This window comes from Alligator sinensis, unplaced genomic scaffold, assembly GCF_000455745.1.
Source record: "Alligator sinensis unplaced genomic scaffold, ASM45574v1 scaffold1385_1, whole genome shotgun sequence".
Taxonomy (NCBI): Eukaryota; Metazoa; Chordata; order Crocodylia; family Alligatoridae; genus Alligator; species Alligator sinensis.
Window position 1 is genome coordinate 193,471 of NW_005842793.1, and position 26,468 is coordinate 219,938.

General features: G+C 43.1%; 1 protein-coding gene across 3 annotated transcripts in view; it reads left to right on the plus strand.

Moving 5' to 3' along the window:
• Positions 1-6: 6 nt before the first annotated feature.
• The window catches only part of EVL (Enah/Vasp-like), a 231,822-nt gene continuing 205,360 nt past the window's right edge, over positions 7-26,468 (plus strand). Inside the window, exon 1 of one of the 3 annotated variants that reach the window (XM_025191200.1) lies at positions 7-33. In XM_025191200.1, the coding sequence (XP_025046985.1) occupies positions 29-33 (5 nt within the window). In that variant the 5' untranslated portion in view covers positions 7-28. Of the gene's footprint in view, positions 34-84; positions 318-2,136; positions 2,226-26,468 lie in introns of those variants that run through there. The other 2 variants (XM_025191202.1, XM_025191204.1) reach the window with 2 other exon arrangements.

Consider the following 26,468-nt stretch of genomic DNA (forward strand, 5'->3'; position numbering starts at 1 on the left):
CGCGCCCCGCTCCGCCCCGAGCAGGACCATGAGGTGAGCGCGGCGCGGCGCGGGCCCCTGCAGCCCCGCCGGGGGGGAACGTGGGCGGAGGATCCAGCTGGTGCCCGGCGTGGGACCGGCCCCGCTCGTCCGCCAGGGCTCGGGCGGGGGAGGCCCCCGGGACGCCGCACCCTTATTGCGCGGTCGCGCCTGAATGGCGCCATCCCTGTGGACTGGCCACACGTGCAAACCGTCCCTGCAGGATTCGCGCTCCGGCCACACGGGCGATGTTGTTAAAAACGACTCTTCTGCTATAAATGGAGCCGACCCGCTGTGAAGTTAGTGCTTGGGGATGTGTGATGACTCTGGCGATGGTTTCTGTCTGGCTTTTTTTTCAAGGCATGGCAGGGCCCTGAGGGTGGCGATGTAGCCGTTTTGGTCGGCAAGGTTTTCTTAGGGTGACCTCTTTTATTGGGCCAGCTGTGCAGTTGGGTAAAGTTAGACACGGTCGAAGACTCAAACCGCCTCAGAAGTAGGACCGCCTTCCAGCCCTAATGTCTATGAAATCTGTGAAGTAGATTTTTTTAGGATAATGTCTTTTAATGGACCAGCTGGATGGTTGGGATAGAGTTAGGCTTGAAGAAAGCGAGCCCCGTCCTTCAAGCTTCTCTAACTCGTGCATCCAGCTAAGATATAATTTTCCTAAGAAATGTGCTGCTGACCTGGTTTGAGTGGCAGGCGCCAAACTTCTCCCATTTTACTGCCCCTGTGGGGGAAGCTGCAGGTGAGACTGTCAGATTGCTGTTTAGGAAAGGCAAAAGTCTCTTCTCCCTGAACAGCCCCCCAGATCATCGCTGACCCTCCCAAGTCCCTGATCTAACAGCAGGAGCAGCTCAGACTTGCAGGGGTGTCAAGGCCACATCAGATGGCCAAACCAGCGGGCACTGATTTCTTACAAACCTGCGTTGCAAGGGAGGGCTGCTCTGCCTCCGGCAGGCAGGGGTTCAGTTTTGTTGTAGACATCTCCCAGGGGCGTGGATAATACTGTATTCCTGGTCCACTGTCTTGTACAGTTGATTCCTCCCTCTCTTGTTATCTGTACTTCAGTAAAACCATTTGGTAGGCCTCAGATTTGGTAATCTTAATCCAAGGCTATAATCTCCTCCCCCACATTGCCAGTGAATTGCAAGATTCGTATTGGTCATAGCCCTCTAGTGCAGGGGTTCCCAAAGGCTTTTTCTGCCACGGCCCAGCAAACCGCTGCCTGAACGTGGCCGCGACCCGACAAACCACGGCCCAGCAGTCACAGCTGACCACGGCCAGAATTTCTGGCCAGAAGATGGGTAAGAATACTCCCACGCCCTGCGCGGGGGGGTGGACCAAATCCTGCGCTGCCACGGGCCTTGCAAAAAGAGCCGCAGCCTCTCCACTCAGCTCTGGGGGGGGGCCACTGTTTGCCAGTCCGCCGCCACTTCCCATCCGGCAGCCGACCCATCTCGGCCCAGGGATTGAGAACCCCTGCTCTAGTGGAATTTTAAGAATTTTGGGCTAGATCCAAAACTGCCATCAAGCCCTGTAGTAAGCACCTAAAGGATGTGGGCATCTTGGTTTTTGGTGCTGCAATTCCCCAGGCACCTAAGGTTCTGCTTCTGGGCATGCTCAGTAGTGACTCGGTCATCAGAGTGCCGAGGAGCTTGGCATGTAAGGCCTATTGGCATCCACAACCCAGGCAATATCATTATCATACACATAGTAACCATGCTCAGAGCATGTGTAATAGCAGCTGTCACAAAAAATGAAAGTGTTGGTGCCACTCCCCAACTTTTTCTAGTAGTTCAGTGGTTGGGACCCTCACTCTAGGTGTGGGAGACTTGAGTTTGTTCTCTCAAGAGAGTCCTGCAAGCACCAAGATGCAAGCCAAGCTGAGATGGGGGAAGGCTTACTTGCTCCTGCTGAAGCTGTTCACTTTGCATGAAATACTTGCATGTTCATTGTATGAGAGAGAAATAGAGTGAGGGAACATAACTTTGTAGCTTAGTGGTTAGGTCATTGTCTAGGTAGAGTCCAGACCACAATATCGGGAAAAGCTTACTGTAAAATCTTAAACAATAATTGAAGCAGAGCTTAGAAACAAAGTCTTCTCTTACAGAGGAGGCTGGCTGACCTCTGGGCTGCAGTGTCAGGACTTCTCTGGCCTGCTGACTGACTTTCTTCTGTGCAACATGGAACAGATTCAAGAGGAGGGGGTGAGAGCACCATACCTGACTCAAGACTAGCCTTGAGCCTTGTGGTCAGGCTACTTGTGGGAGGTAGATGTGGGTTTTTATTTGAAGAAATATCTTAGAGGCCTATCTCCAGGATATGGTTTAGGGCTGTGAATACTGAAGCCCGCTAAGAGCTTAAGATGCACTTTGCTCTCACCATTTCCTGTTTGCTACCTTTGCTGGGCTGTTGTGAATCCCATTCAGAGGCATCTGACTTTCCCTGTAAATTGTGTAAGATTTCAGCACAGGGGTCAAGCAGCTAATAGTTAGGTTTTGTGAGTGCTGTGGTGTCTATGTTAGACCATTCACCCTTCCCTCCTTCCTCATCAGGCACTCAGTCCATGGTGGTATATGTCATGCTTAAAAGTCTGTTTTGACAACTATGTTTTTTCTTCCCCCTTTGGGATTGAAATTGGTTTCATCTTCATGGGTAATTTGATTTCCTGTTTTTAAAGCTGTCCATTACTGGCTGTCTCCCTTGCATACAATCTGACTGTAATACATATTGGAGAGTAGCCCAGTGTCAGGATTAAGAGATACAGTCAGTAGAGTACTTGTGAACACGTGTATATATCTCACTCGATTTTAACCCCTGGGAAGGGAAAGAAAACCCACTTGGAACATTTTTAGTACAAAATTCCTTTAGTTACGTGTAGACTGTGTCGCCCTAAGGCAGCAGTTCTGAACCTTTTTCAGTCAACGTACCCCTTGGTCTCAGAGTGAGACTTCACGTACCCCCTTTCAATGGGAAATTAATGTTTTAGGCCCTTGGACCTGTGTTAGACAATGTATGAAATATATCTCACGTACCCCCTGATGAGGCTTCACATACCCCCTGGGGGTACATGTATCCCTGGTTCAGAACCGCTGCCCTAAGGGATCCTGGCAGAATCTGCAGTTGTTTAATAAAAATCCTGTTAAAACGTTTTCTACGTGCGTGTTTTATTTATATTGTTGAGTGGATTTCAGGGCTTTCCTTTATGCAGTTCCTGAAGTGGCAAGCTTATCATTTTGAAGTAAAAATTTGCCTTTATATTTAGTTAATTCTTGTGTGTCCTCAGTCCTCAACCCAAAGGTAATAACTAGGACCTTAACATGTGAGTAATTACCCTGCCACATGGTGTGGATACCTTATTATAATTAGTTTTGTCACTGATGAACGTCCTTTGAGATCCTCCAATGAAATATAGTATTTAATTGGAAATTATTGTCTTAATCAGCATTTAAACATGCAGAAATATTTGCTCTATTATATACCAAATACTGCACGTTATTACGTTATTAAGTAGCATATTTTATTTATTCTTTCAAGCTATGTATACTCATTACGGAAACATCCCTGAAAAAATAATGTAAGCAAGCATAATCTTTAATCTTCTGGCAGTCTTTGTGTACTTTCCAAACTATTTCTTAATCTTTAAATTGGTTCCTAAAATATCTACATGGCAGGAACATCTATAATAGCATACAAGCCAACTTTCTGGCTGGGCCCGTGAAATGGTTTTTTACCTTTATTTCTTCAGGTAGCTAATTCATGCTGCTCTACACAAGGCTGTTGAAGATTTTGTGTAGAGCTAGCTTGACTTGTTTATGTAAAACAGTGATTTTTCAACCGGACTGCCATCGCTCCCTGCGGTGCCTTGAGATCCTTTCAAGGGTGTTGCAGGATGCCCTGCAATGTAAGCCCTAATAAGTATGTAAACATGATTCACAATATAAACCCAGAGTTTTCATGTACAAATCCATAGCGTTAAAACAGTCTGACATGTTGTGACCTGAGTTTCTTTGCGACAGAAGAATTACTTTATTATTTTTTGCTAATTAAAAAAAAAGAGTGAAAACTAAGAGCTGGCACTTTCCAAGGGGTGCATCAAATCTAAAAAGGTTTAGATCTACTGATCTAAAAAATATGCACAACATAGTTATTACTCCTTCTAGCAGTGATGAGTGATTAATCAAAGAAACTACCAAAGGAGGTGGTAGATTTTCTGTTTCTCTGTCTTCAAATCAAACCTGAATTCCTTTTCGGAAGATATGCTTTAGTTAAACACAAGTTATGGGTTAAATACAAAGGTATCTGGGTGAAATTCAAAGATCTATATTATAAAGGAGGTCAGACTAGATGGTTTAAATGGCACTTCTGACCTTAAAAACGATGCATCTTTCCAGCCATCTGTTGCAAAAGCAAAGTGTACTTATGTTGAGGTCTGTGCCTAGCTACCGACTTAAAAAACTAAACAAAATGAAACAGAAAGATGCCATACCTTTGTACAACTCTAATTAGAAGGGAAGAAACAACTTCTGTACCTTGGGAAAAATAGAACTGAATATGTGCACAGTAAATGTATAGTCATACTGTAAAGGGTGTGCACGCTAAACTTTCTGATCAAGCTGTTTTAATTTTTCACAAAAGTGAGAAGAGCTTTTACATTTGTTCCAGCAAACCCAGCTTGTTAAGCAAGTAATTGCCCTCTATATTTTCTTACTCACTAAAGAGTTCATGAGATGAGCTTGGAGTATATAACTTTGCCACCACCTTTAGTTTTATGGAAAAAGAACTGAGGCTGTATATATGCAGCTTACTATTAATACTTTTCTGTTTGCCTGCATGACAAAATGAATTTTAATCACAGGAAGGGAGAATGTGCTGCTTTTTTTGCATGTTCTAGTTTTTAACAGAGAAATTACCATCCCCAATGTAACATTAAAGCTGTCTTCTGCAGCAGCTACTACATTATTCAGAGGAAGATGAAAGACACCTTGAAATGGGTTACTGAAGAACAACCTGTTGGTAGGGAATCATCTTCTAACCATGTCAGTACCTGACTTAAGCCATGAAGCATGAAAATTGCACATTTTTCTAGTTATGTTGATGATGAAGCTAGTGTTGCCACAACCGTAAGTTGGAAGCAGGAAGGCCAGAAAGTGGACAACAGGTAGAATGGTCAATATCAAAAAGACCTTGGGCTCACGAAGGAGGGCCATAAGGGCATTCATAGGTGATGTGGTTGGCTGTCTGAGCTTGAGCATCACAGTTGCAGCCAGCATTGTTGGAGAGGCCCCAAGAATGCATGCTTGCCTTAGACCATCCAACACCTGTTGAGACGGTTAAGAGCAATCCAGGCCCTGTGGGGCAGCTGCCATCCTGAGGGGTGGAAGCTGGTGCTGGGAATTAAGTTCTTCAGCCACAGTCCTTGTGCAGCATAGTTCCTGCTCTACTGATGGGAGGTCTATGCTACAGGTGACATGCCATCTGCAGATTTGATGAGCTTATTTGCCTGAGTGGAGAATGGGTTCTGAGACTTCAGGCAGTAGTTAGTTTTCTGGCTTGCGGCTACTAGGCCAGAGTGCAGAGAATGGTTTGGATCTTGGGCTTTGAGGCCTAGGGCCAGGGTAGGAGCTTGTCTCCAGATGGAGTGGGGGATGGGAATGCTTGAAAGGACTGGTAAGCAGTCAGCTGTGGTTGTCATAAGGCATCTGGTAATGGTCCTTACAACACTTTTAAGTCTGGAATCCGCTAAATTAGTGTGCGCACTCTGGCCCCATACTGGTGCACAGTACTCAGCAGGAATATACGCAAATGAAAAAGTGGAGGTGCTGAGTGTTTGGAAACTTGCACCCAGGTGATGCCAGCAAGTCGACTGATAAGAGCTGCTCTGCTGTTAACCTCACTGTAGACCCCTTCCAGATGCTAGGGGTAGGTAAGGGTCTGGTCCAGCTTGACTCCTAAATAAGTAACAGTGTAATAATGTCCGACTGTCTGGTCACCAATCTTGATTTTTATTTCTTTCTTTATTTCTTTTATTTATTTCCCATCATTTGGATTTTTTTCCCCCCACAACTCTAATTATTGATGTCACATATCTTTGATTTTTTTATATTCCTTGTATAACCATTTTATGGTAGTATAACCAGAACTGAACACAGTATTCCAGGTGAAGGTCTACCATTGATTTATATAATGCCATCTTATTTTCAGTGCACTATTTTAGTTTCATTCTGTTCACATCCTAACTTTTTTGTTTGCTCTTTCGCCAGCTGCTGCCTATTGAGCAGCAGTTTTAGTTGATTTATCTGCAGCAACACCTTTGCTTTTTCTTTCTGTTTTAGTTAATCTACAACATGTATCAGTAACTTGCTTTGCATTTATTAATACTGAATTTCATTTGTTACCATGTTACTTGCTTGTGTAACTTGATGAGGCACTTCTGGAGTTCCTCACAGTTTTCTTGAGTCCTCATTTAACTTGATGTTGTATAACGTGTGCAGAGTTGGCACCTAACTGCTCACCCTCTTTTTCCTTAAGAATGTGTTAAATGTGATGGCTCCTAAATTTGCAGCATCTTCTGCTTAATAATGTGTATGGTGAAAGCTGACTGTTTGCTCCTTTTTCTGTGTTTTGTTTGTCTCTGGTTTCTACTCGGAGAGTAGAATATTTTTCCCTTTGTGAGTCCTTAACTTCTTAACCTCTTAACAACCTCTTTTCTTGCACCTTCAGAAAGCCTTCACCAAATTGTCCACCCACTCTCCATGATCTCCTGTCCCATTGACATGCTCAGAGGTTCTAATAGATTATAGGGATGTGGTTTACTTTTACAGAAGTTGTGCTGGGTTAGGTCTTAATTTTTAAAACAAAAATGTAAAGAGAGAGGACTTTTTTTTGTGTGTGTTCCAGTCACTTCCCTTGGTGTCGAAGCAGGTCTTACTGGTTTGTCATTTTCAGAATTACTCCCTTGTGGCCCAGCATACCTACTGGACCTACCTCCCTTGTGGTCAGCATACTGATTCTCTAGTGTGCTTCCTATTTCTGATATATACCAAAAGGATTTATTATTTGTCGTTATATCTTTGACTATAGAAAACTCTGTTTAATTCACCTATGAGAGAATTTATCATTCTGGTTTAACTTTCAGTTATTCTGATTTCCCACCAGTGACTCCTTTTCTGCAATTTCCAATTACCGACCCCTGATAATTGCTTACTACTGGATAATTCCTTAGTTGCATTGCCTTTGGAGTGGCAAATTAACCAAAGTTTGCTACATTTGTTCTTCAAATGTTCTTCTAGCTTGGTACTCTCAGTTTCCATTCAAACATTGCCCAACTATTTCCTTCATTACAGTTAAATTTTCCATTTTCAAAAGCGCATTTGTTTGTTTCTCATAACTTCTTGAACCTTGCTGTTTAGCAGTTTGATGTTTCTTGCCTCCTGTCTTGCTGCTCTTAGTATTATATCTCTGCTCTGTTCAGGACCTGTATTGGTCCTAGTATTCTACCTCTGTTCTTGCCAGCATTGTATCTCTCTCTCTCCTTTTTTAAGATTTGGTTTACTGAAAGAATATATTAAGCTTTTTCCAAATAAAATGGATTCTCCCTAATGTTCAGTCCCCATAATTAGGAAAATCAAAGCAAATAAATTGAATAAAGTATTGATTGTTTTTATCTGGGGAATGCCTAGTAGCTGTCTCACATTTCCTTGCTGAATGTGCTCTCCCACCTGCTACTTCATTTCCCTTAACCAGGGCTTTATGCCTCAATTAGAATAGGTCTGGTTCTAGGGTCTTCACTTCATTATGTATTGGTTTGTTCCCTACAAAATATGTGAGGCTTCAAAACGTATCCCCTGTTTTTCCCACTACTCAGAGGTGCCTATGATTCATAATGCCTCTGTTTTAACCCATTGTGAGCCTTGTATCCGGTCTCAGTTTCTCAGGAGCATCAAGGTAGGATTGAGGTACCCATGACACAGCTTTTTTACCTCGCATAACATATAAGCCAACTGCCTAAATAAATATTTCTTGTCCTGGGCCTTTGATGTAGGCAGATTTCTTCAACAGAAATCCCAAGACTTCCATATCATCTGCTTTTCTGAGGTAATGTGTTGTAATGAAGGTGACGCAACTGAGCAGACATCTCCTTTGCAGCTCAGATCACCACCAGATGTGTTAAGGCACTTGTTGACCAAAGTCCCTTTGCCTGTAGAAATTTTACATCTACCACTGCACAATGCAATGCAGTACAGAGACCCAAGCTAGCTTCCAGTGGACTACCTGATGTACTGGCAGCAGTTTAGCCTGCTTCTGTTAAATAAGCTCCATGCTACCCTGACCCAGACTACTGCCGGCACACCTGAGCTAGTTCCTTTGAACACCAGGTAGCTGGATGCTATGTGCAGTAGAAAGCGTGGCATCCACTTCATTAGCGTGTTGCATATCAGTGGTAGGACACTGTTCTCATGGTCACTACCTGTGACCATGTGATCTGACTAGTGATCTGAGTTAGAGTTGTGTGAAATTGCAAAAGTTTTTTTTATTTTTTTTATTTTGCAGTTCAATTTCAGAGCGTGTTGCAACTACAGAGCTTTTCTTTTTCCACCAGAATTTGCACAATTAAGTTTTCACATTGAACTCAATAAATACATAGTTGGTTGTGGGTTTTTTTTGTTTTTATTCTTACAGACTGAGCCTCAAAATAGAATATGACTCACATGACGTTTAAAAACTATGAAAGCATTAGTTCCCTTTCCGTCCCTTTTACGAAACCCTCTCACTCAAGCTCTGTGGTACTTTATACCCAGAACTTGGCTGTACTGGTTATCCTGTTGGCCTGACCCACCACAAGGAAGAGTCTGAATCAGGTCTTGTTCCTCAGGTTAAATATATTATTTGAACATAAAACAAAGCTATCTTTTAAGGCAGGCAGCGGGGGCTCGGAGATCTTTTTTTCTGGATCTGTGCCATAGAACTAATTTCCTGGCTTTCTTAATCCCTAGAACAGTCTTGGCTGGGAGGGGGTCTGATCAGCAGGGATCCTGGTTTTCTCTGATTTAAAAAAATACCCAATTTTCAGATTTTAAAAAGTAACCCCAAATCCACATTTTTCTGTGGTTAAAATGAAACACTGCCAATATATCTATCTATCTATCGTGGTATTTCATTTTAATGATGGAAAAATGTGGATTTGGGGTTACTTTTTTAAATCTGAAAACTGGATTTTTCTAAATCAGAGAAAACCAGGATCCCTGCTGATCAGTCATGAGCTAAATTTAGTTCCTCTTACAGCCACCTGTGACACTCTTGGATATTGCTTTCATTTAGGCTGGTAGCTTCTTCACTGGCCTAAGTCTCATACCTTGAGCTCTGATGATTCCTCTGTGTCTTCTCTTATGTTCTTAGAACAGACTAGGTCTTACGCAATTCACTGGGAATAATTCATAGAGCAACTTAGCTGACTACAAAGAGTAATGGGGTATGTTCCCAGAAGTACAGCTGATATGGGTGAATACAATGTGAATGAGGATATAGTAATTTGGGTAAGGCTTCAGTGTGGGATCCTCCTGAGATAGGCTAACATAGATGCTTAGAGCTGGGAGCTTGTGATCTACATTGCATCTGTTGTGAAGATGTTCCCTGACTTGCTCTCAGGTTGTTTTGTTTTGTTTTGTTTTTGTTCCATTTCTTTGTTTCTGGACAAGCATGATAATAGCTAAGTTTCTTACTCCCTTTTCACACCATGTCTTAAGATTTAGGTCCTAGTCTACCAAAGAATATAAGCATGTGCTTGACGTCAGTTGCACTGCAGTATTAGTTTCACTACAATGGGGACTTGATGTTAGTGAAGTACTTTGAGAATGAACATTTCTTTATACAGTAAATGGTACGCATCAGTACTGTACCTGTCCTCCATATGCTTCCTTATCCATCTCTTCCTTCCCCTCTCTTCTCTGTCGTCTTCTCTCTGCATCTGTATGTTCTCTTATCCTCCATCAGTACTCTGTTCCTTACTTTTATGCAGGGAAATCTACCTGGTGTCCTGTGGGCCACATGTGGCCCAGGAGGAGTTGAGTTGTAGTTCCTGTCTGGCTGCTATACCCTGTATTTCTCTGTCTGTAGCAGCAAGAGTGGTCAGTCTTCCCCAGCCTCCTCTAGGTTTAGCTACCTGCCCCGGCCCCAGGGGTCAGGGCAATGCAGTGCAGCATGACTGGAGAGCTGAGGGTGAGCCTAGGGGTGCAGTACATGCGGTGCAGCAGTGAGGTGGGGAGTGGCTGCATGAATGCACAATGCAGTGGTGGGGGATGCCTGTGCACCTTAAGGAGTATGTGGCTCCCCTTGGTGTAAATCTTGGGTATGCAGCCTCAGGTTGCTTAGCAGCTGGATGTCCCTGCTTTCGTGTGTAGGTGGATCCAGGGGGAGGTGTGGTTTGTTTCCCCCAAGCCCTCCCCCCCGCCCTCCTTTGGCTGTGCAGTGATCTTGCTGCGGCTGCTGGTGGAAGGCAGGGGTGAATGCTACCTCTGCTCACCCCCACTCCCTTGCCTGCTACTGAATTGGGCAGCAGGAAAAAAGGGGGTGAGCAGCAGCATTCACCCCCTGGGTTCTGGACTGGTGCCAAGGCAAGCCCTGGCAGCAGCCATGCTGATAAGCCAGTTTGCTCAGAGACCTCATTGTACATGCACGGCGCAGCTGAAGCGGGTGTGTGGCTGCCTCCCCTGGATTCTCCTCTGCTTTGATGGTTTTAAATCCATCTCACCGCTATGCCAGTAATAAATAATATGAATGCAGGAAAGACCATGACTCACAACTAACAAGACCTAGGCCCATAGGTCTTGTACACAGTCTTCTTCAGACTTTTCTCTGGCATTTATTTAGAGTTTGGGCTGCAGTATGAGTGCCTATCTGCAGCAACCTGGACAGATAGGGCAGCAAGCAGGAAAAAAAGCAAAGGATCAGGTAGGGGAAAGGGATAGGAGTGGAACTCAAGGAGGGCGTGGGTCTTATCTTGCATCTTATCCATCAAAAACATTGCGTCTCCCCCCCTCAATCTAAGTTGATTTAGGTAAATTTATCTCCAGAAAATATTTTCTTAAGGATCAAAAATTTGATGGGTCAGAAAATAAACTGTCCTTGCGTTATTCATGTAGCTGTTTTCACTGAAGCCCATGAGCCTAATGTAGTAAATGTTATAAAGTCACAGGCTGGTTGATTTATGTTAGGACTTTAATAATGTGGCCTGGATACAGAGTAACTTTTCTCCCTGTTTGTTACTACAGTCATTTATTCTGAAATAAGACCTGTCTGTGTTTTGAATAAATGAAGGGTTGTATAGTTTTGCTGTGGCTTCAGTAAGTTCAGTGCCCTGACAGACATTAGGTAAAATGCTGTTTTATTAACTGTTACAGAATTAGTTCATGGTTTGTAGTAAATATCCCTAAACCACCACCTTGTACTACAGTAAGTATTTTTCCTTCTTCTCTTGCAATGGAGTGATTGCTGTAGAAGAAAGCTGCTAAACTAAGGTACTGGATATTTACAGCCTATTAGGTTTTACATTTTAGGTGTAGGCTGAGGAAAGCAAAGTACAAAACAGCTGTTTTTGATTATATCTGTGTGTGAGCAAAAGAACATCAGGCATGCCAAACTTTGCTCACTTCTCATGTGCAACTCTTTTGTCTGAAGGGGACACTTTAAGGTAGTAAAGAAATGAACAACAAAGAAATGTTTAATTAAAACAATTAAGAAGAAATTATGTCATCTGGACAGCTTGGAGAACATGGATATGTGCTGAGAACCATGATAAAGTGGATACTAGTATGTCAAATATAGCATAAGTCAAGTTGTGCCTTAGGAGAGGTAAGATTCCCCTTGAAGTCGAAAGCGATTAAGCACTGTCTATTGAATTCAAAATATGGCATGCCAGAGAGGGTAAAGTATCTTGTTTTGGCTCCTGAGGTGTGAAGGTGAGCCTTGTTCCATCCTAAAGCCAAAATCTTTCCACAGTTGAGTCAATAGTAAATGGGGGTTTGGTCAACTGGATAACTGGAAGTAATGGTAGCCACAGCACTTATATTATGCTAGATACAGAAACTGGTGGGCCTTAATTTTACTAGCCCAGGGGTTCCCAACTTATTTAGACTCAAGGTACTGCTTAGACTCAGGCACCCTCAGAAAATGTCATCTCTTAGTTTTCACTTGTGGGGTTTTGTTTTTTTTACTCTGGAAAATATTTTTTTTCTGTTGCAAAGGACTCAGAGAGACTACCACAGATCTGAATGCTTTTTACACTATGGATTCATATTTGAAATCCCTAGATTTGTCAATCATGTTTACATACCTAACATTGCATGACACCCTTGAAAGGATCTCAAGGCACCTCAGGGTGCTGTGACACCCTGGTTGAGAATCACTGCACTAGCCCTGTAGGCTGCCAGGTTCAAGAGGACCTTTTGACCTTGGCTGATTTCAGGAACTATACAAGATACTGAGCTGAAGTGAGCAAAGAAAGCTTCCAAAAGTTGAACTTGCCACCAAAAGTTATGCTAAATACAGTGTGATTGTTTTACTGGATTTAAGGTCCTAATCCTGCAAACATTTATGCACATGCTACTACTTAACTGCTACAAATAGTCTCTCTGACGTACATGAAACTATTCACAGGACTAATGAGACAATTCATGGAAGCAATATTAAATCCATGCAGGCTTGGAGCCTAAAATAGGAGATGAAAATTTTGACCTAACCTTAACATACAAACAACAAATATTTCCCTCTAAATTTATTCATCTATGTTAAAGGACAGGATATACTGGAGGAAATCCTGTTCCTGCCCTGTACACAGAAATTGTATCTGTCAGTTAGCAGAGAACAGTGATTCTCAACCAGGGTGGTGTGGCACCCTGGGGTACTGGGAGATCCTTTTAAGGATGCCACAAAGTGCTACAGATCATTAACAATGTTAGGTGTGCAAATAACTACTCATGATTCACAAGATAAACCCAGAGGTTTCAAAGGAATCTACATCAGGGGTCAGCAACATTTGTGGACAGAGTGCCAAAAACACCTGCAACCTTGACTTAGAAAATGTTGGTGTGCCAGGGGTGGAGAGCAGGGAAGTCATGATCCTTGTTGTATAGCAGCGTAGTGCTGGCCCCTTCCCCACCATCCACCCTGAGGCACATGTCCCAAGTGAAATGCCTTTGTGCGCCACACTCTGGCACCCCTTCCGGAGGTTACCTACCCCTGGTCTACAGTGTCAAAAACCCTGCCCTGTTGTGGTCTGTCTGGGTGCTTTGCAATAGATTAATCACTCTGTTATTTTTCTGTAGTCAAAAAATAAGTGAAAGCTAGAGCTGACATTTCTGAGGGTGACTGGCTTCTAAAAATGTCAGGAACAACTGCTGTGGAGGAATTGCTTTGGATTTGTTTTAAAGAAAGTTGTATCAGAGATGCAGAATTTTCCAATTTTCATGGGGGAAGGGTCAGCAAGGATAACTCTTTGTCAGTGTTTTTCCAGAAATAGTCCCATTTTCTGATCAGCTTTGCAGTTTGTGTACATGGGCTATCTATTACCCTGGTATCTAAACTCATTTGACAATGAAATGTACATATAGCTCTTCGTGTGCTTTTTATTTCCTATATATCCAGGACCACAGTTCTCCAAAGCTGATTGTCAAGGTTTATGAGACAACTTTTGACCTAAGGTCCTAGGAGAAGATGACCTAATGGTTATTGTTTATACCACTTCATAGTCAGGCATCGTGCTTTATGAGGTTTTCTGAACACATTACCGTTTGTAGTTAGTGCAGAGACTTAAAATAATGAAAGATCATAGGAGGGCAGCAGTGAGCAAAAGCAGCATGTTAAGTTTCCTGTATTTTCTTCTAAGTACATAGGTATCTAATGAGTTGCTTTTGAAGAATACATAGGATTAAAGGAGGCCTTGTTGCACAGGAAACCTATCACGTGTTTTATCTGAGATTGTGGTAAATATTACTGTGCTGTGTTAAAAGTTGGAAGGTATCCTCAGCAGTCGCACAGTAATGGTTACTGTGATCTCAGCCTGCTCTGGATGAAGCTGGCTGTGCTTCCCTGACACTAACCCTGGTGCTGAGCACTGCAGCTTGGATGTCTGCCTGTGAGGATATGCAGCCTTCATGCCCAGAGCCCACAGGCTCCTTGTCACTAGCCTAGCACTACCCATCCTGGGAGTACCTGCTCCTGGCACGCTGGGGTGAGCTGGGTCTCTGCCACTGGTGGTGGGTAGGGGGAGGCACAGGGAGCCAAGCAAGAGAGAGCATACTGCTCCTGCCATTGGATTTATGTCTGCCACTGGATCCATGGAGTGAGTTAGGTCTCTGCTGCTGGCAGACTTGAACTAGCTCTGGTGCTGGAGCTGTGACCAACAATCATCTTATTGTTGGGCACCACACCATAGTCTTGAATCAGCTCTGATGCAGTCCAGTGGCTGGGACTGACAATCAGGTGATTGTCAGTCCCAGCCCTTGTGTCACACTGAAGTCTTGAACTCAAAATATTTCCGTTGATAACTCTAACAATAGCTGAACGTGTGTTACTTAATATAATGTGGAGATACTCCTCCTGGGAAAAGTCATAACTTTGCTATTATGTGATCATACTCAACACATGCTTTATTGCTTGAACATACAGATGCTTATGTTTTATATGTAGTTAACATGGCCTACATGCAAAATGCAACATGGTCCAAAGAAGGAGCTAAGTAGAAGAAGGAGCTAAGTAGGTATTATAGCAGAAGGTGATAATGAGCAAGGAAAGAGTTATTTGGGGCACGGGATGAGGCTCTTTCAACTGTACTGGAAGGATGCATGAAGAAAGGAACGGGAAGAAGAATCAGTGGCCTGGGCTGAGTGGCTGAGGCAGACTCAAAAGAATTCATAGAAATTAGCAGCACAGTAGATGAGACTGGGGCTATTCAAGGTATATGACCTGCTAACCTTGAAATAAACTTCAGGTAAAACTGCCGGAGAATGTTTTGAATAGCGAAGGAAACCAACGCTAAGGAAACAAGGGAATAAATAGGAAATGTGGGCAGAACTGCTCCACTTGAAGAGTAGTAAGTAAACTCAGTTACTGGGAGAGGTGCCAGATGAGAGGGATATAGGACTGAAGTCTCTGTTGTGGTAAACTGAGAAGGAGCTGTGTAAAAGAAAGACTTGATTCTGGGCCTGTCAGAGATGAAACATCTCCCACTGGACTGGCTTAGAGTGATATTTCCACCACTAGGTTATGCCAACTGCAGCGGTTTTGTAGGGGTTGTTGTGTTGGCCAGGGATGACAAATGCAAAGAAGCTGGATCAACATTTTTGAGTAGTGAAAGGGGGGGGGGGGGGGGGGGGGGGGGGGGATTAACTTGGAGCCATCTTGGGGCCCTGTCATAATTTAGAGTAGTCTAAAAGCTGCTCTCAGTTATGCCAACTGTAATGTAATTTTATTGGCTGAGTATGAGAAGCCCAATCAGAGGCCATGAATTTGTTTGCAAGTTCAAGCATTGCCTAGACTTCTTTCTGAAAAAAGAAGAGTTTGAAGGATATAATATAAAACAGGAGGATGAGATTAGACACTAAAATAAACTGGTTCCATTGGGCCAGATATCTTTTTAAAGGCTTCTATGTATTGATTTCAATGGTGCAGACATGAGACATAACAAAAATATAGCATATATTTTTGACCCTGGTGTTTCCATTTGCAGCATATACTCTGGCTCTCATTAGGTACTAGGAAGGCAGAAGGAGAGGGGATTAGATTTCTTCCAGCTGAACCACAGAAAGTCAGTGTTTTTTTTTTGAATCGTCATGGAAGGTTTCAGCTAATGGACAACCTGACTGTATTCATCCTTGAAAGCTTGGTAACTCCAGGGTGTTGGCTTGTTAACTCTGGAGGTAGGGGAGTAAAACACCAATCATTTCATGGAGTGAGAATTTTTTTAAGTAGGCCAAGATCCTCCTTCATTCTTAGCAGAATTTTAAACTTTTGCTCTTGACTCGACTAAAATTTTGGATCCAGACTTCACAGTTTACATCCACCCAATGGAAGTAAGACTTACTTTTTTGGTGGCACCCTTGATCTCTCCTGCTTTTTAATAGATTCTAGGGTCAGAAGGGACCTCAATAGATCTTCGAGTCTGACCCCCTGCACAGGCAGGAAAGAGCGCTGGGGTCAGATGAATTAGCTGATTATGAAGATTTTTTTTCTTATTACAATGCCTACCAGTCTGCAAATAAGAATTATTGTGCCAATATTTAACTGAACTGTTCAGGGTGGGGGGATTAAATATGAAAACAAAGGATGTGGTTAAACTTTATTGTTCCTTCAGTCCCCTTTAAAGTTGTTTCCTGTCCATTTTCCATCGCACATCCACATAGTGTCCAATGATCCCTGACCAGGGATTCTCAGTTCTCTGGACCTTCTCCAGGTTATCCACATCTCTCTTGAAGTGTGGCTTCCATAATTGCATGCAGTATTCCAACTGCAGTCTGACCAGCACCCGATAGAGGGGAAGGATCACCTCCTTGGCTCTGTTCGTCATGCATCTGCTGATGCACGATAAAGTGCCATTAGCTTTTCTGATGGCTTCGTCACACTGCCGACTCATGTTCATCTTGGAGTCCACTAGGACTCCAGATCCCTTTCCGCTTCCGTGCCACCAAGCAGGTCATTCCCTAGGCAGTAGGTATGCTGGACATTTTTCCTCCCTAGGTGCAGCACTTTGCATTTCTCCTTGTTGAATTGCATTCTGTTGTTTTCTGCCCATTTGTCCAACCTGTCCAGGTCTGCTTGTAGTTGTTCCCTGCCCTCTGGCGTGTCCGCTTCTCCCCACAGTTTTGTGTCATCCGCAAACTTGGACAGAGTACACTTCGCTCCCTCGTCCAACTCACTTTCTTGGTGACACTATTTTAAAGGATTTTTGTACTAAGGATCTTAAGTTTGTCAAGGCATGTGTCTGGGGGGATGGTGCTATATAATATGGCTGTGTGGTGTGGAGGAAGGATTGCAGAGGGCGTTCTTGTGAACTCTTATACTAAGTGTCTGTTTACATGGGTGCCTGCATCTGCAAGGGACTGGACTCTGAGTCACCAGTCTTGTGTTCCTGAACTCCCCAACAAAGTGTGAAAGATGAGCGCATTACAGAGTTAACACAGGGGAAGGGTTAGAAGTACATATTGAACTGGAGAAGATTTACGCAGGTTCACAAAGGGTGTAAGTATACATTATAGTTGCCTTATTATGAAGCACATATGTTTAAAAGTCTGAAAGATGACCTTTTCCAGTTTAATGCCATGCAGTCCTTGCCCCGGAGTCAGAAATATATATCATGTTGCAAGGCTGGTAGTTTTTTTTTTCCAGTTTTTTCCGTTTTGAAAGAAGGAAGCATGAAAGTCGTTTTTTTCTTCGAGTGTCGTTCTCAGGGTCTCTGTTTCCAAAGGGAGCAAGGGTTCTTCATGGATACATCAATTTTTACATGCTCCCTTGAGACGTCACAGAATTTGGCTTGCACTTTGGGATATTCTGAGCAGTCATAGCAATGGAAACCAGGCCTCTTTAGGGTGTTTCAAGTTGAACACAGAAACTGAGACACTCAGAATCTTGGGTTCTGAGGAACAGTTAGTAGTTAAATTAATTATCATCAATTCCCAAATGCTCATTCTGTCATGAAAATCAGGATGGTGTTGCCTTGCCCCCACACCCTGGGCACTCAAGGAATGCTCCCTTTATGTGAATGTATTTAGATTATAGCCATTTCTAAACCTTCAGGTAAGGTTAATGCTTATGCATAGGACATTTTAGGGGCTGTTATATCATTCATCCCAACTGATTATTAAGCCCCTTTTCAGACATCTGGGAGACTGTTAAAGAATTGGAGAGCAGGCAATGGAGACTGTAACTGTTGTTCACCCAAGAAGTGAAGAGAGTAGAACAAGTACAGAAATAAATAAATGAATTCTAGTCTCACCACTTTTCAAATGGCCAAACTCAGTGTATACATATGGAGCAGAGATTGTTGTGATTATGTAAATGTCTTTGTAGCAGTTGCTGGAACATCATAGAAAGTCAGGCCCTTGGCTCTGTCCCTCCTTAACCTGTTCTAATGCTATTTGGTCGGATGTCAGTCCTCTCTGTCGCTGCTTGTAAGGGCATGAATTGGAGAAGTCAGTTGTTGCAGATCCTAAATGCAAATATCTCCTGGGTTCTTTACCAGTAAGGCCAAAACTGTACCTATGTGGCAACTGACTGTTATTTGAATTATAGACTTAATTTACTGCGCAGGATGTTTACTTGCTATGAAAGGTATTGGGTTATTTACTATAGGCATATATTGGTTCTTTGAAGACTTCCAGATTCAGATGTATTGACACATCAACCTTTTTTCCCCACAGTGGACACTCTCCTTATTCCCTTGTGCAGCTTGCTCTTCATGTTAGTTCTTTCAGTCCCCATCTTTTTTGTTGGACAAAGTTTGTGGCTTTAAAATGGATTAAAGCCTGTTTATCCATGGCTTGCATGAACCGAACTGCTGTTGACATCATTGGTTATTCATCACATTAGGCACTTCCATACTTCCAAAGTATCCTGAACAGATGATACCAAATTGTCTAGAAATCTTCTGATATACGTTAGATGTGACGTGAGCCATTAGAAATTTGAGACTATTTGGAAAAAAACTTACAAGAATGATGCGAGGTCTTAAAAACATGAGATGTACAGAGTTGGTCCAGTTAGTTTAATAAATGTTAAGCTATACCAAAATAAGTGCCCTTTTAGCTGCATTAACACTGGACAAAATAGCTAAAGTAGTATAGAAACTGTTAGCATCAGGCCAAAAAGAAGGTGTAGAGGTGATTTGCCAGTTCATAAATATCTGCATAGGAAAAAGACAACTGATGCTAACGGGCTCTCTATCTGACAGAAAAAGGCATAGCAAAAGCCAGTGGCTTGAGACCAATTCAAACTGAAAATAAGGTGCAAAATGTTAATGATGAAAAGAAGCAACCACTGGAACACTTTACTGAGGAATATAGTAGATTCTCTACCGACTGAAACCTTACTCAGAATATTTATCATGAACCAAAATTTCGATACTAACATGATGGGACCTTGAAGATCATGTGGAGGGATTTTCAGAGTTATTCTCCACCTCATCCAGTCTTGCTTCAGGTCTAAATGGTATGATTTAGTTAATATGCAAGTTAAGGGCTTGTGGTTACATTAAGGGCTTGGGGGAAATTCTTATGTGCTATGCAAGATGTCAGATGAGGTGATCATAATGACCCGTTCTGTTCTTATATCCAAGAATCCTTGAAAAATCTCCTTTAATGCTGACTCACCAGGATTAATGCATTTCACCCAGGCATTACCCATTGCCTAGATCTTCCTTTCATCTTTCCCTCTCCACCTGAGCCATGGAATATTGGTGTCTACATGGGCGTAAATAGAGATCTTTGTAGTCAGTCCAGCTGTGCTGGGATGTGGCGTGACGCAGCTAATCCATTTAATGGCATTTGAAAATATTGCTGGATTGGCTGTCCCACACGGTTGGGCCCCTGCCACTCCTGGGGCTTCAAGGGTCCAGTCCTGTGGAACAGTGTCCCAAGGTACCCCCACATTCAGAGGCATGCGCTGAGTCGGGGCATGGCAGTGTGGTATGCACATTCCGGTAATCTACCTGTAGGGGAATTTCCAGGGCACACATCTGTAAGTACAGAGTGGGGAGCCCTGCCCTTGCAGACATGTGGACAAGGAATTCCCCTTGAAGGGTGATTTCTAGGGTATGCATGATTGGGTCCCTGAAGCCCCTAGAAAGCCTGTCTGAGGCAGCTGGAGAGCACGGGCAGCCCAGGGCTGCCCGTGCTCTCTCACCTCTTAAGCAAACATACATCCACTGCAAAAAGGCAGCATAAACTATTACTAGACTTAGTCACACTCACAAATTCAGCATTTCTAGTACAACAACGGACTTTGGACAGCTGTTCACTTGGCTTTTGTACCACCATAAACATTTTCATGGAGGCACAAAGGCAATGTCTGCTTGCAGCCTGTCAGGCAGAAGGTAGGTTAGAGTGGCTTCTTAGAGATTAACTGGTTTAGAAAGGCATGAGTTTTCATAGACAACTTATTTTATTAGATTTGTATGTCAGGGGTAGCCAAATGGTGGCTTGTGAGCTGTATGTGGCTCCTAGGCAGTTTAAAGGCGACACCCAAAGAAAGAGAATTAATGGAGTAATGTGTTCAGCATGTTGACTCTGATTTCAGGGCATGTACATCTTGAAAGATTTTGTGTCCTGTGGCTCTTGAACATGCCAAGATTTTTGGCTTGTAGCTAGAAGGTTTAGGAAGTTTGACCAGCCTTGTTCTGTACCTTCGGAGTAGCTGTCAACAACATCATAGGATTTTGGTACACTCTACTTTACCACAAGCTCCTCTGTCCTGCTTTCCGAATGCTTTTTCCTCTTCAACTTCCTTCCCCTCGATCCGATCTATGTCCTGGTACTTTTTCACACAGTGAATGCAATACATGGGCACAGCATAGATGCAAAGATAGATGCATTCAAAAATGACAGAACATTTTTGTTCTCAAGAAAGTTTCCCTATGTTTGTTGAGCATGGATAATCATGAGATATAAGAAATGAAAGCACTTCTAATCAAATAGCACAAAGAAGGTGAAGTACAGTTAATTTTTCCCTTTAGAATTGTATTATTAGTAAGAAAAGATGCCACTGTATGTATTTCACTTTTGAACATGAAAACATTGTGTGAAATTACCAGTTATGTTTATAAATATTGTGGAAATACGTCTTATTTTAATAAAAGTCTTAAGGAAAGAATTAGGTGTTTTAATATGTAGCCGAGAGTGTCAGTTGAAAGACTCCACCAGCACAGCTGGTCCCACTCCATACAATTGTGTGAATACAATTTAAGTTTATGCTATTACAGTATATGGAGAAAACTGTAAAATATAAGCTCTAAATGTGCAAAATTATAAATTTAGAATGGTAGTTCTGCCATGACTGTTCATGTGAATAAAGCGGCATGTATGTGTAGAGTTTTGCAGAATTAGGACTTCAAATGACAAGAAACTTGATTATTTCCCTTTCTGAGGTAATACAGGAAGGAGTAAGTAAATGGAGCCCCACCTTTGGAAATCAGAGATTAGAGTTAGGCTAAGGGTGTGTTTTGTTGACATTGAACTAATGTTTTTAGCTTTTGAGTGAAGTTATCATATGTCCCCCAATGAACCGTGCAGCGAGTGTGTTTTAGTTCTTGAATTTTCTGGAAAGTAGCCATATGCTTTGCATATGAGGGACTTAGCAGGAAACTTTTAAAAAGATATCAGAATTGTTCAACAATCCATTGTTTTAGCTAGGGAAGTAAAAACCTTATCTCAAACTTAGTCTGGACTTTAATAATGAATCTGTTAAATTCCTAAATCCTTTTGAAACTCTCTCCCAAGAGAATGGGTGTCTTTATGTTCAACTTCAATGTATTTGTACAGTTTGTAGTTTCAGCTGAGACTGGTAGAAAAATGCCAACATACTGCATGAAGGCTGTTCTCACAAACTAGGAGATTGCAGAAATCTCATGCAATTTCCAGTCCAATTTGATTTGAAGCCAGCCTTTGAACCTTCATAGCATCTATCCTTGTGTTTTAATATCAGCAAACCAGGCACTTATGAAGAATCATATTGTTTATGAGGTGACTAAGATTAGAAAGGCTTTGAAAAGATGTCCTACTCAAAGCCATATATGGAAAGTTGTTCCAAGCTTGGCAGTCACCGGAGAATACTTTGGCTCTGGGACAGTTTCCTTTATATGGGTCTTCAGTGAAGACTCTCCAGCAGTAGGGGTGGGTAGCAAGTATTGGGTACTGTGTTTCCAGAATAATTTTTTTCATTTAAAAAGACTAACCAGAAATTGTGGAGTATATAACTGACTTTGAAAAGTAAGTTTAAATGTGCTAATGTTGCTTGGAATTATTAGGTGGATTAAAGAGGTTTTAGTGTTTTTAGCTTAATTTGCCCTTGATTTATTTGTTCAGTGCCACCATCTTGGTGTGCAAACACAGGTTTCAATAGGGATGATTACAGAAATTTAGAGGGTTGGTTTCTTCCTGACCTCATCCTCATTTGTGTCACCCTGAACTATCTTTTTTGGGAATTTCAGTGCAGAATGAAAATAGAGGCAAATAGTGGAGGAAGGTGAGGAATAGAGCGATAAGCAGGGATCCTGGTTTTCTCTGATATAAAATTGGGGATTTTTTTTAAAGAAAGTGTGTGTGTGTGTGTGTGTGTGTATATTTTTTTTTTTTTTTAATCACAGAAAAATGTGGATTCAGGGTTACTTTTTTTTAATCTGAAAATTGAGGATTTTTTAAAATTGGAGAAAACCAGGATCCCTGGTGATAAGGTGTACTCTACTCACCATAGAGTAATATGGTGAGAAGAGGAGGATGATAACACAAGTAACAGCATTTTGGAATAACCTGAGTAGGGATAGCTTAGAGAGAGTAAAAGCTTCAAGGAAAAAGTTATAGTTATAAGATAAAGAACAACATTGGCATGGGAAGTCACAGTAGCAACAAGGAGATGCTGGGGTGTGAAGATGCTAAAGGCATGAAGCAACAGTTGAAGATCTGGGGTTGAATAAAGGTGGGGGTGTCAGATTAAAGAAACAGATTTGGGACTCTGATGTGGAGGTGGTAGATGAACATGTGGAAGAACACGGGTGATCCACTGAAGTCAGCCGGCAGACCTGTCAGCAAGAGGAGCAGGGTTTGGCTGGTGTTCAGTGGACCCACATTCTGCTTGCCTGCAGGCTTTATATCCAGAATCTTTCCAGTTATAGTTTTAAGTTTAAAGGTGATTGGTTCATACTTATCCCATATATAACTCTGTGGGTTTGACTTGGGATGCTTTGTGTGGTGGCCAGTCTTACCTGGCTACTTCTAGAAAAGCATTTGGCAATGCTAAAATGATTCTGCAGTCTGACATCAAGGGCCATGTTTTGCTCACCCAACATGTTCTGCTATCTGGAGGAAGAATAATTGCATCCAGCACTGAAATAGTTGACAGTTAATCCTTGAAATGTAAGTCAGTCATATAGTGAGAGGGGCCAGATTCAATGGTGTTATGTATCAAATGTTAGATATTAAGAGTTGGAGCTCTGGCAGGGGGTGAATTCATGATCTGTGCCCTTCTCAACTGAGGCTTGCCCCAGAGTCTGATACAGTATGTAAATGCATGCAGGAGCTCTGCAACCAGTACTCAGCTGCCTCCAAAGCTCATTGGCCATCTCTTCTCCCACCCCAGCAGGCCCTTCTCCTAGATGGGGTACAAGAGGAAAAGCCTTGGAAGGAATTCTGTCAGAAACCATTACACACCTTTATCTAGTTCTTTATCTAGGAAGGAATCTGCTTGTTCCCCACCAGGGGCACCCAGCTTTAGAATAGACTTGAGGTGCACAGATTGCTCAGCCCAGGTCTGAACAATGGAAATGACATGATCAGTGGGAGATAGTTAGCTTTGTTAGTCTGAAGTCAGTCAGAAGGCAGGGTAGATATGCACCTTTAGATACTAGGTAAATAAGACCTATATAGAGACAGAGAGAGAATACAAGCTTCCGTGAGGAAGTGAACTTAGGTTCACAAAAACTTGTGAAACTCAACCTCACAGCTCTGAATACAGCGGTGAAAGTCCCACCATCAACGTCGGGAGTTGACAGTTCCAATAGTAAGCCTAGGTGCATGTGCTCTTGATCCTGTGTAACAGTAGCAGCCTGCAGTTGAGAAACAAGACATCTGGCAATTCTAGTTGCCAGTCTGTACTTGCATTATCCCTCAGTAAGCAACATTAGCAATATATTTCTGTGGCTACTAAAGCAATTAGTTGGCACTAGTCTAAGAATCCCCAACACTCTTATTCCAGGAGCCAGGTAATAGGATAAAATAAATGAATAATGACAGGAAGGACAAGAAGTGCAAATGAACCCTGGGCGGTGCTGTTACATGCTGTTGTATGTATTCCAGGAGCCTTTGGAGAGGTAGCATCCTCTGGAGCAGAGTTTCTCAGCTTTTTCAGGTTGGCAATCTGTTATTCAGATACGAAAAACACTGTAATTCCCTTATGTTATAATAAAGCTTAAAGTTAGAAAACAAATCAAAGATGATATGTCTGTACAGTGTATTTGTATGCGTGTCTTTCAGGATATTGACAGGATTCATCATGTTGGGCTGGGCACATGCGGGCAGGGTGGCACCTGTTCCAGTCTACCTGCCTTGTTCCTGTACAGCAGCAGTGGCGCCTGCCCACATGCCTGCCTGGTGCACCATGCTGCTCTGCCTCTCCACCAGACTCTGGCCTTGTACTTCTGACCAACTGGCTGGGACTGGCCTATGGAATCCAGGACTGTCCCAGCCAAACCAGGACGTATGGCCACCCTGTTGCTGGGTTCTCCAGCATCCCAGGGTGCACTGCTCCTTACCCAGCTCACCCACTTTTTGTATCCGCTGATGGTGACGATCAGGTGATTATCAGCACTGGCATGGGCCAGGGGTTCAGCATGACAGCCCCAGTCTAGATGCTGAAAGTGGGCTTCCAGGGGATTGGGTTATAGGATTCCTCAGTAGGGAGAGCCAAGCAGCTCCTTCCTACTGGGAATCTTGCCAAGCTCATGAGTTGCCGTCTTTCCTGCCTTGCCCTGCAGTGCTGCAGGGCAGTTTAAAGTGCTGGGTTGCAGGGAGCCAGGCTGAACGCTTGGTTTTTAGAGTTCCCAGGGCACAGGGACTCCAGGCTGGAAGAGAGGTTCCCAGATCTCAGGACTTCCAAAAACCATGCATGCATCTGGGCTGTCCTGGGGTTTCCCCTGGGCTGGCCAATAATCAGCTGATTGTTAGACCCAGCCTCCAACAACCCAGGGTCTTGAAACAGCTCTGTCAGGGGCCAGGTCCAATGATCAGCTGACCATCTGATCGGCTCTAGATGGCATCAGGTCTGGAACCTGCTCACCGGAGCCCTGGGTCTGGGACAGTGTCGTGCCCTACTTAATCTTCAGAATCAGGCTGAGGACATCTCTGCAGTGGAACAGTTGGCATTAGAAGAATTGTATGCCTCATCTCAAACATCATAAAGGAACCCCTTCTTAGCACTCTTAATTGGTTCCTGAAAAACAGCGTTAAGCAAAATGAGCGTTAAGTGAAACCGAAAGTATTTGATGATCTGAGGTGGCGACCGCAAGCGTTATAACGAAATTCGCTGAGCGCTAAGTGAAATAGGGTATCAATTTAAAATGAGCGTTGTAGTAAAATAGCACTAAGAGAAACAGCGTTAAGCGGGGGTTGCCTGTATCTCCTGTCATAGGCATCTGGCATGGCAGGAGACATGATGTTTGGGATGGGGCATAAAATTCCTCTGATCCTAACCCAGCCACTGTTTTAACATGTCAGGGGCCTAAGGGTCAGATTGCAACTAGGCTTGGCACAGATGTGGAGAAGGGGAAGGATAGGCATGTCACCTGCCTCATCTAGGTTGGGGATCACAGCTGCTGTCTCCTCCCTATATCTTAAGAAACAAGTCCTCAAAAACGGTGGGGGACTGCGTCCATGACTCATTTCTGATCCTGTTTACAGAACCAGATGCTAAGGCTGCACCATGCCAAAGGAACAGCACAAGCCTTACTCTTTGTGGTCATTAGGGGGCACCTCTTGAGAATGATGTGGGTATTGCAAAATGTGGACTTCAGCCTAAATAATCATTGGCTATCCCTCGATACAAGGATGATGCTTTCCGGGGGTTGGGGGGGGGGGTACTGTTGAATTTTAAGGTGGCTGAAGAGTCCAATCTGTCTTCTGCAAGTTTTTTTCCACAGGATATGACAAGTGGTGCCTGTGGGAGTGGGAAACAACACAACTGTTGGCCAGGATGTTGTGCGCTTTCCTTCCTCCTCTGCTGTGTCTCAGTTTCCTGAGCAAGATGGTTCTCTTTGAAGTGGATATATGATTTGATATATGGCGCAGCACCATTGAGACCTGTTACAACCAGCACTTCCCAATTTGTAGGGTTGATGCCACCCTTAAAGTATGCTTTATGTTATAGTTATGTTAGCTGCAGAGAGGATGCTGGCATTGGTGCAGTGGTCTTCCCATCTAATGCAAAGGGTCGTTCTGAGGCAATGCTGATGGAACTATTCCAGGTGTTTAAGATGACTTTGATAGGTCACCCATGCCTCACACCCATAGAGGGGCATGACACTGCATTTCAGGGTGTCCTTGCAGCACTTCCTCTGTCTTCCGCAGGCCCTCTTACCATGACTAAGTTGAGAGAAGAGGACAATTCAGGAGACAAGTGTCAGCCATCCACATTCAGTGTCCAGCCCAGCGGAGTTGATGTTTTATGATCTTTGCCTCAATGCTGGTTATGTTAGCTGC